The 11,145-nt window shown below is 54.1% G+C and overlaps 1 protein-coding gene across 1 annotated transcript; it reads right to left on the minus strand.

The window, feature by feature from the left end:
• Nucleotides 1-978: 978 nt before the first annotated feature.
• On the minus strand, nt 979-2,908 carry LOC117841807 (zinc finger protein CONSTANS-LIKE 5). Its single transcript, XM_034722243.2, has 3 exons — nt 2,102-2,908; nt 1,877-2,014; nt 979-1,729 (listed from the first exon to the last, which is right to left on the minus strand). Exons 1-3 carry the CDS (start codon nt 2,735-2,737, stop codon nt 1,343-1,345), a joined length of 1,161 nt encoding a protein of 386 aa, XP_034578134.1. The 5' UTR covers nt 2,738-2,908; the 3' UTR covers nt 979-1,342.
• Between the last annotated feature and the right edge of the window lie 8,237 nt (nt 2,909-11,145).

Here is an 11,145-nt window from a genome sequence, read left to right on the forward strand (position 1 = left end):
TGGTATCATTTTCAGGAACTTTTACAATTGCATTTTCACAATTACAAGTACCTGCACAACAACTAGCTACCTTCACAATTTTCACAATGACAATTACAGTATCAGTTGCAGCTTCGTCACCTGCAAGATCAAGGCACAACATCAATTCCAAATCAATCCTTCATCTAGGGCGGTGACCCAGAGGGCCAGCAGCCTGGCCATCAGGCGTCGGCGGCCAGTGGGGGCAGCAGCCTGTCCATCAAGCGGCGGTGCCCAACGAGACTGGGTCCGGCTTCTCATCCTTCTCTCCTTGTGACTCGTCCTGCAATCCGCTGACTCGTGACAGGGGCGCTGCTGGCGCCAGAGCTAGGGGCGCGGCGGCTGCGGATCCGGGCGGTGAGCCTCGGCGGCTGGCTCGTGACGGAGGGTGGAGGCGGGTAGGAGGCTGGAGGGGGAAGGGGCGACGGTGGCGATGGGCCAGGGCACGGAATCGCCTGGCGGCGGGGACCGGGCGCCGGAATCCCCTGGCGACGCACCCAGGCGGCGGAATCCATTGGCGGCGCACTCGCGACGGTGTCCGGCGAGTGTGGAGGCAGGGGCAGGGGCAACTCGCGATGCGATGAACCGTTCTGCGCACGGGAACCAGAAAAAATGACGCGAATCGCTAGCGCAGGGGGTTTTTTGGAAAAAAGGCTAGCAGGTGGGGGGTGGGGGGCTTAAGCGCAAAATCGTCCCATCTCTCACCTCATCCATTGGATCAGCATCTAGTGATCCTGATTGGTAGTTTACAAGTTTGCACAGATTGATTGATTTGCACCTGATATGTTGCCTTATAACCCATTCGATCGAAGAAGGCTGGAATGAGTGGATTGCTAAGCCGAACTGCGTGAAAGGCTGACACACTACTCGTTTGATCGTTTCTAGCTCGGCGCTAGGGGAATCTGCTGCACGGAGGAGCCAAATATAGCATGCATGCAACTTTGCAAAGAGATCCAGGACTTCCCGAATAAGTATAGCATAGTGAATCATTCAAAGAGACCATCAGATGCCAAGCGTGCATCTTCCTGATGATCCAAAATTACAGAACTGGAAACCTTGCCGTTCCAGCAAACAAGTAGGAGTACACACTAGCCTGCTAGTTTAACCAAGGCCAGCCCAAAGCGGTGATCACCAAGGAAGAAAATTCTATGCGGCGGTGCCGCACCACGCCTACTGGAACTAGAACTTGCCGTTCTAGCAAACAAACACGCGCGCATGCAGAGCACGGCACGCACGTACGTCGAACACAGCGCGTGCATTGTTACACCGGCGCCCCCAAATCGAGCGATCGGCCGGCTCAAAAACATGGCATGCGACGCCGTCATCAGAAGGTGGGCACGACGCCGTAGCCGGCGGCGGCGGGGGAGAAGTTGAGCACGTAGCTAGGGTAGGCGGCGGGCTGCTGCTGCGGCGGCGGCGGCGGCGCGGCGGCCGTGCTGCTGGTGACGAAGTCGTCGGCTGCGGCGGCGTCGGCGTCGTTGTCGTCGGCGCGCTTGGCGAAGCGGCCCTTGACGCGCGGCCGCGACTCGGCGTAGGCCTTGCGGGACGCATAGCGGATCGTCTTCTCGAACCGCCTGTTCTTCCGCTTCTCGCGGTACCGCATCAGCCGCGCCTCCCGGCTCTCCCCGGCCGCCGTCGCGGCGGCCACCCTGCCGGCCATGACGCCGCCGTCGCCGCGCTCCGGCACCGCCCCCACGTTCAAAGACGACACCTGCTCATGTACCAGAACCAAGTTTTAATAAAATCGGCACGGTGCAGTGCATCCATCCTAGCTAGCCATCATGTGATCTTCATCGTGCCTAGGGAAGTAGGCTCTTGCAGCTCTAGCACGTAGTACAGGGCAGGCACGTGGTCTTACACTGTGGGTAGGAGTCGCGGCGTACGGCAGGTACGCCGCCTTGGACTGCGCGAAGTCGAGCTCGATGACGCCGCCGGTCACGCTCCCGCCGCGGCCGCAGATCGCGTCCGGGACCAGGCCGACCTCCGACGACGAGCCCTGCTCGACCAAACCCAAGAAGATTAGCTATACTAGCTAAGAAGACGTGCAGACGAAGATGGAGGAGGTAATTATCTAAGCACTTACGCTATGGGCGACCGACGCCGCCGTGTAGGAGCTGTAGGACGGCTTGGCGGCGCCGGCGGCGACGGCGCCACCGAAGTCGAGGTCTAACGCGCCGCCGCTGGATCCGTTGTTAGGCACGATGCTGTCGGCGTGCGGGAACCTCGCGAACTCCTCCTGACCGAGGAACGGGTCCATGACCTCCGCGAACAGGAACTCCAGCTGCTTCGCGTCGACTTTGGCGGCACCACCAAGCATCCCGGCGGCCGCGGCGTCGTCGTCCTTCTCTCCCACGGCGGCGGCGGCGACGAACAGCATCGGGTCCGCCGCGTGCGGCGCGGCCGCCGCCCCGATGGGCTGCACGGGGACGCGCTCGTGCCGTCGCGCCAGCGGGTTGGCGTCGTGGATGTCGGCGTCGCAGGCGGCGCAGAGCGCGGCCGCGTCGGCGCGGCACGTGACGGCGGCCGGCGCGCGCTCGCACACCTCGCAGACCCACACCCTCTCGTGCCCCGCCACCGCGTGCTCCGCATCGCACCCCGCGCACAGGTACGCGCCGCCGCCCGAGCACGTCCGGCAGTGCACCGCCGCCGGCGAGCCCCCGCACGCCCCGCACCGCCGCCCGCCCACGCCCCAGTACCTCGCCGCCAGCCCCACCTCCATCCGATCGACCCTCTCTTCGTCTACCTCCCCGACTAGCAGCTAGCTAGCCGTCACGCTACTTGATTAACTTAATGCTCGGTGCTTGCTACTAATGGCAGGATTTGGCAGCAAGCTTGGTGAAGCTGGAGCAAGCCGCGACTATTCCTTGCTTTATAGGGAAGGGATGGATGGTTTCGCGGGTGGGCGGGCGGGCGGGCGGGCGCGTTTGTTTAGGCCGGCGGATGGGATGGTCTCGGGTAGGTGGTGGGGTAGGGGGCGGCGACGGTGACGTGGGCTTGGGGGACACGTGGGCCGGCGCGGGCCAAGCGAAAATACGCGAAATGTTGATCTCGTGGATTTTCTGGGTGGTGGGGGCCCACGTGTCGATGCCGGGTCATGTGAGCCGTGGGGCCCGCGCACGGACATCTTGGAGCATGGAGAGGGTTAGCCATAGCATGGGTGATCAGTTCATCACTGGTCATGGAAGCCAGGGGATTAGGTCGTTAGACAGGCAGGCTTTCCGGATAATCCCTGTACGGATATGCTATTAAATCCTGTCATCCCTGCAGCTTATCGCCGCGTGTCCATGCCAGACCAGCTCCATGACTTTGCTTGATTCAAAATTCATGCTCAGATGACGGTTTGTATAATCTAGCTTTTCCCGGCACGATAGAAGCTACGCTCGATCTGAATTACAGCATTTCACAGGGTAATTAGCTCGAGTGATAAGTGACGGTGAATTTACATAAGTGGGCGATAAGATCGGGCAGAGGTAGCTAAGATATTACCACGAAAGCGGCGACTACTCGATCAGACGCGTCAACCTCACCGGTTTCACAAGAGACAAGGGAGAACTTTATGGCGGGCGGTTTGACGTCGTCGTTGTGGCCAGCGCGCGCGTTTACAGGTCAAAAGGTAATTATTAGTTCTAAAAGTTAGTCTTAATGAAGACACTGGCAACCGATTAACTACCTCTCGTGCTCGTCATTAACCTGTGACGAGATACCGTCGCTGCCAATCAACGTCCGTCTAGCTGGCTCTGCCTTCTCACTTCGGAGACCCAAACTACCACAGCTCCAGCTGCGAAAGACGTGCAGCTAGCGCAGGAAATGTCGGAAATAGCCTCGTGCTCACCTTGCTGAATCACTGATGGCCTGCTAGATCAAATTGAAGGAGGGGCGGAGTCCACGAGCTAGGCTCCTGTTTAATGGCTCTGACGTATATCTACCCTTTAATTTGGATTTTGGAAGCCATACACTGCCGTCAACGACGACGGAAGGTAGACTCGTTCTCGAGTCTCAAACACTTGTAAGGGGTGTTTGGAAGGGGCGCTAAACTTTAGCATCTTATTTTAGCAATGGATTCTTAAATAGGGATGCCAAAGGCATCCAAGGGGTACTAAAAGGTGCTAATGGATGCTAAAAGTAGTCCAAGGCCCATTTTTCCCCTGTTGCCCTCCCACAACCCCTCTCCCTCTCCTCCCCGCCGCACCCCCGCCGTCCGATGCTTCCGCCTCGCTTTCTCCACCGCGGCCGCCGTTGCGCACCTCTCTCCCTCCCCGGCCTTGCGCGCCTCCCACCGCGCTCCTCCACCGCCGCCGCATCCCACTCCCGGCGAGGAAGCCATAGGCGAGCCCCTTCTGCGCCACCCGCGCATCCAGGAAGGGACGGGGCCGCTCCTCCCCACGCCGCCGCATCCCACTCCTGGCAAGGCCTCCGCGGGCGAGCCCCTCCTGCGCCGTGTGTGGCACGAGCGCCTCGACCTCGCCGCCACCTCCGGCCGCATGGGAAGCGCCGTGCCCGCGCTTCGCCGGAGCCTCTCCCACGACAGCGAGGACGCGGGGCAAGCTGCTGGAGCTCGACCCGGCTTAGCGTTGCCGCTCCCCACGGGGAAGCTCACCGCTGAGGCCCGCGCGCTGCCACCCCCAGCAGGAGAGCTCGGCCTGACCTAGTGCCACCGCTCCCCGTGGGCAAGCTCGGTCCGGCCAGCCACCGACGCTCCCCCGCGGGCAAGCCCTGCTGGCACCTCGCGCCCTCCCTGCGCGAAGTGGGAGCTCTACCGCCCCTTCGTGCCTCACCGGCGGAGGCCTCCACCGGCAGCCGATTCGGATCGAGTAGAGGAGAGAGAGATCGACCATGTGCATGCAGTTGGGGGAGTGGAGAGAGATCGATCGGAAGGACCGTAGTGCGGGAGAGGGAATAGTGCAGGGAGAGGGTAGTGCGCTAGGAGGGAAGGAGGGGCACTGCTATCATTTGCCACCGAAAGTGCTAAAGTTTAGCACACTATCCAAACATCCCAAGGTGCTAAACTTTAGCCCTCCATTTGAGGGTGCTAAACTTTAGCACTTAGTTCCCAAACAGGGCCTAAACCACTCATACTGAAATTAAAGCAGGTGTCGTACCCTATACAATAATTATCACCAAATAGATTTGCTCTTCTTTTTAGATGAGCATTGCGTTAACTATCGATGATTTCATCCATCTCAAATTATATCGATCTCTCCAAGTACTTAGTCCCTATTTGGATCAAAACTTTAGTTGGAGGTGTTTGGATCCTAGCTAAATGCTAATTGTTGAAAGTAAGTGACCTCGCTACCCTTCATTAATTATACATTTATCTCAACCATCTTTGGCGCCAACATGACCTGTTCTGTTTGTGTTTCGGCATCAAAGCTTTCTTTACCTCTGCTCCGTTTCCTGTTGGCGCCAGGAGGTCCTTTTCCTCTCCGTTTCCTGTTGGCACCAGAAGGTCCTATTGGCGCTGCTCCGTTGATCGCGAGGAGCCTTGTTGCTCTGTTGATCGCCAAGAGCCTTGTTGCTCTGTAGTTTGTCGCACAGAGTATAGGGAAAATAGAGAGCGTTCTTTCAAAGGAAAAAAATACAGGAGAAATATTCATAGTTCATACAAATTCAAATAAATTTTAATGTATCCAAAGTGCATACAAATACCCTATGACACTCACTCCCTCACGGCAAACAAAGCATCAGCAAGTTGGTCATGAAAAGTGTTCATGCTTCCATCTTCAGCACCTAGATGATTGTAGACCGCTCTTGGTTGAGATGATGAGGACGATGCCATTGTCACAAAGTTTTTGTCTTGATCGCACATGTCAAGTTCATATCTCCAAGAGCATTTTCTCTAATGAAATTATGAAGAGCCATGCATGCAAGGGTAATTTTGGATTGTTTTGCCGTAGGATAAATTGGTAAGTTCAATAAAATCCTATACTTCATCTTCAAAACACCAAAAGAGCGCTCTATGACATTGCGAAGTGAGGAATGTAAATAATTGAAATGCTCCTCCTCCTCATCCCTATCACACGGAATCTCTCCAGGAATGCAAGTACATGACCCATTAACAGTTATTCATCCAAACATCAATTCAAGATCTTCTAGACACTCTGGAGGGCCATATTTGAGCTTCTTCCTCTTATGTTGTTTCTGAAAAAAAACAAAAGAAAAATAAGAACAAAGGTTGTTTCTGAAAAAACAAAAGAAAAATAAGAACAAGTACATTATAGTGGACAACTGGAGAGAAAAACAGAACACGGACAATTACCTTAGTGTGCTTATCCCAAAATGCTTCGCTTGCCACAATACCGCCTTGAGAAGTCTTGCCAATTTCACTTTGTTTGTTACAATAAACCCAGAAGGTGAAGAAACTCTTAAGTTGATCCTAGCTATTATTGAACTGAATTTTAGAGTGATGCAAACCTGTGTGTACATAGAAAGCCGCTGCTATGTTGTTGTACGCTCTAGTAGTCATAGTTTCGTTGCTCCTATTTTCAGCCCTTATTTGCTCCACACAAAGATCAGAGAACACCACATTGTTGTTGAAACTAGTCCAATTAGCCTTGTCAAAGCTACCTTTCTATTTCATATTCAAATTTGACATACTATGAACACTCATAACAGAATAATGAAATTATTAATCAAGATCTCTGTACAGAAAATAGAAGTATATCCATGTGAAACAAGCAATTAACAATTAACACACAAATATTTGTGAGGCACTACCATTTGTCAAATAGAAGCAATTAACAATTAACACACTAACAATCTATCAACCACGTACACTGCAACATAAGTTTGGATCCATTTTCTCACTTGATTTCCATGGCCAACAACCTCTTCGACATCGTCTTCTTCTTCCGGTGAGACGCCATAAGACTCTGAAGTTGCAGCATGAACGCGGCCACGCTCACAAGCGGAACTTGAAGTTTGGCCGGTCGACTGAGGCGCCCGATAAGGCTGCATTGCAGGAGGATGGGGCGGTGCAGCATTGTCACCACGGCCAGTGCTGGAGACATGGCCGGCACCAGCGCCACCACCAGCAGGGGCACCACAGCCGCCACGGGCTCCACGGCCGCAACGGCCACCACCGGCCCCACGACCGCCGCGACCTCCAAGGGGGACACCTGTCTGGGTACTGTCGACGCCATCCGAGGCCACTTGAAGTGCGTCGACCGATGATACACCAAAGATATCCATAAAGGACAAGTCATCGATGTCATGCGGTGCTTCAGAGTTCAGGTCCAGCTCACCAACAGCCCGGCCAACAAAGGACGAGGCCAGCGTGCTTAAGCTTGCACCATCGTGATTGGGGGCCGACGCCGACATGGATGTGGGGATGAACGACCGATTGCGGGGTGGGGCATTGGCTTCCCAAAACAAGATGTCGTCGTCATCGACATCCTCCGAGCAAACCATCTTGCACCGGTGAAGATCTATAGGTGGTGGAGGTGGGATAGGGCGGCGCGGTGGAAGGTGAGGGGCGGGCGGCGCGGTGGAAGGTGAGGGGATCGGGAAGTTTGACGGGTGCGGCGCGGTTGAGGGGGCGGCTTGCGGGAACACTGGATTGAGAGGAGGGGAAGTTTATGCTCAGTGGGTAATTTCTCCGAAATCATATGGGCATTTTGGTCTTTGAACAGTTTTAGCTGGTTTAGCTGGGTGGGAACAGCTAAAGGATTTTTTTAGCTAGGAGGATTTTTAGCTGGTCCTTTAGCTGACCTGTTTGGATCCAAATCAATTAGATTTAGCTAGCTAAATTTTAGTTGATGAATCCAAACAAGTCTTATAAGGCCAATCTCAGTGAAAATTTCATGGAGAGTTTTATGGGCATTAAATTACATGCCACATCAGTAATTTTACTATCTTCATGAGGAGAGAGAATGAAGAGTTCATCGTATGCGAGAGTAGTTTCGTCCCTATGATAATTAACATGCACGGTTACCTAATTTCCAATCTTGGTAATAGTGTAATGAAACTGTGCAATAAAATTGATCTAAGACTGTAAAAGTAGCATTTTAGCTTGATAGTGCACGCGCTGTGTACGTGAGTGTATGCACGGCAGCTTTCTTTCCTACTAACTGGACATTTCACATATATCGTAATAATACGAACAATCCAACCCACGCACTTTCTAGAAGAGACGGAAACAGTTTTGCATGGCATACACGTCAAGCTGGGAAATCCCCCGCGATCGCGTGCGTGTTAAGAGTAGCCATCACCGTACGTCGAACAAGTCCGCGATCAAATGCTTCGTGATGCACGGAAGACAAACCGTCCAAAACTTGTCTTTCCGGAGAAAGATCTCCCTCGGAAACAGCAACGGATTCGATGCTGCTGCTGCCCAAGGTCCCCGGCAAATCCACCCGCCACTTGCTTGGGCAGGCGCGCCGCGCACGCCGCGGCCGACAGCCGCCGCCGCGCGCGGCTCCTCCACCGCTCGACACGGCCGGCCGATCGGCGGCGTTCCCCGCGGCCTGGCGCGCGCGGCGACTCCGACCCGCCGAATCGTCCGGGGTCCCCGCTCGCGTTGACGCCGCGCCGCCGAGGCCGAGCTGGCGGAGTCGCGTCAAGCGCGCGGGCGCAAGTTGGCGACGCGGGCGTGCGCGCGCGGCGCGGGGGTGTCGCGTCGCGTGACCTGCCGCCGAGGGCAGCGGGTGACGGCCTGACGGGGATGGGGGGCGAGGGGCAGGCCGGTCATTTGGGGGCGCGGGTGACGAACGGGATGCCGTCATTTCCCGTGGAGGGGATGGGGACAGCGGCGCGCCGATCCGGTGCGCCATGTGAACATGTCGCTTTGCCGATTCCAGCATGTCCAGCACTCCAGCTACGTATCGGTAGCCGCTTCAAGATTGGATCGTTTCGAAATTTCTTAATAATCATGGCATCGTCTTGTTGAGATTTCCTCTGAACCTAAGCGTAGATCGCATCGTCTTGGAACGGCCAATCATACGAAGGGCTTGTTTGGTTATGGATGCTTATTTATTGCTTATTTATAAGTCTAGGTGTTTGGTTTGGGTTGCTTATCTGATTGCATATGACATATTTGCCCCTGCCATCCCATTTCCCACTACCCCAACCATTACCAGCTCCTAGTACAGAGGCGGCGGGCGGCGGGGCGCGAGCGGCGGCGGGCGGCAGGCGTGAGCGGCGGCGGGCGAAAGCGGCGCCAGAGTAGTTCCGGGAGAGAGGAGAGAGAAAGGGGAGAGAGGAGAGAGAATGAGGGTAGGAGGAGTAAAGTGCCCCATAAGCAACCATAAGCAACTCAAAACTTGCTTATTTGCTTATGCATAAGGCCTGGTTTGGTTCACTAACTTATTTTTAAGCACCCGTCACATCAAGTGTTTAGATACTAATTAGGAGTATTAAACGTAGACTATTTACAAAACTGATTACATAAGTGGAGGCTAAACAGCGAGACGAATCTATTAAGCCTAATTAGTCCATGATTTGACAATGTGTTGCTACAGTAAACATTTGCTAATGATGGATTAATTAGCCTTAATAGATTCGTCTCGTCGTTTAGCCTCCACTTATGTAATGGGTTTTGTAAATAGTCTACGTTCAATACCCCTAATTAGTATCTAAACATTCGATGTGATACGTGCTAAAAATAAGCAAAGGGAACCAAACGCCACCAGCAACTTATAAGCAACTCTATAAGCAAGAGTGTTTGGGTTATAAGCAACTTATTTGCTTATTTTTAAGTTGCTTATGGATAAGCAAAGGAAACCAAACAGGCCCGAAGAAAAAACCAAGAAGTTTTTATTAAGCTTATTGTGACCTGCATCTCGAATTGCCACAATAAGGGTGCAATAACGCGCACGTGCCAGTTTCTCTTAGTATTGTAGTACTCCTACTTTTGAGTGAAGTGTGCAGGGGATCATATGCATGTCCCCGTCAAGTGGAGCTCCCCCCATCTTTTCGGAGTTATGAGCGCTCATTAATCGTGCGCGTCTCAGGGAGCTTGGGCGTGCGTGTGAACGAGCTGGATGCCCGGGTGGCGGGGTGGGGGGTGGCAGGATCAGACCACCGAGGCGATGGGGCGCCCCAATCAACACGGCGGGTGGGCGCGTATCTATCTCCCGGCCCTCTGCAGCTTGCTCGAGCTCGAGCATGGCTGGGGACCCGGAAGTGGAAGGCGTGGTGCTGGTGGGTCCGGCGGCCGGGCAGGTTGACGCGCTCGCGGAAGAGCTGGGGCGCTGGGCCCTGCCCCTGCCGCGAACCCCAAAACTCCTAGGGCCGGGCCCACCTCGCCGCCGCCATGCTCAAGCTCTAGTCGGGGCATCACGCGGTCGGTCGAGCAGGATAGGAGATTCGGTGGATCGATCGGGTCGGCCGGTCGCGGGTGATGGAGCAGTTGAGAGCATGCATTGCCGTGGATGCGAAGGCACTCGATCGATCGGCGACGACGCCAACTCGCCAAGTCCTGTATCCATCACCGTATCATGGCGTGGGTGCGGTGCGCTACAGCCTGCGGTTCAACTGTTTCGATCTAGGCCGGTGGGCGAGGGTTCCAGACGGTTCCGGCGCATGCAAGTGTAGCTCCCCTGTGCCTAGCTAGATGCGATCCATCCACCGCCATCGGATTTGCTTCAGGGCTGTTTGGTTCCGTTTGCTTATTTTTAACACGTGTCACATCGAATATTTAGATACTAATTAGGAGTATTAAACATAGACTATTTACAAAACCTATTACATAAGTGGAGGCTAAACGGCGAGACAAATCTATTAAGCCTAATTAATCCATCATTAGCAAATATTTACTGTAGCAACACATTGCCAAATTATGAATTAATTAGGCTTAATAGATTCATCTCGCCGTTTAGCCTCCGCTTATGTAGTGAATTTTGTAAATAGTCTACGTTTAATAATTCTAATTAGTATCTAAATATCAATGTGACGGGTGCTTAAAAATAAGCCGCGTAAACCAAACCAGAACTTAACATCCGTGCTAAAATGGCGAAAAGTGCTGATAAACTCAAAAAAAAAACAGCAAGATGAAAGGCGTACGTGGAGGTCGGGAAGAAACTTTTTTTGCAAAAAAAGGGTAAGGAGATGTGACTCCAAGCTCGTGATCGTACAGGATCTCAGCGCTTCTGAAATGGGACTCGGACTCTATCCTTTTCGACACGGGGAGGT

This window comes from Setaria viridis, chromosome 1 (genome assembly GCF_005286985.2).
Source record: "Setaria viridis chromosome 1, Setaria_viridis_v4.0, whole genome shotgun sequence".
Lineage (NCBI taxonomy): Eukaryota > Viridiplantae > Streptophyta > Magnoliopsida > Poales > Poaceae > Setaria > Setaria viridis.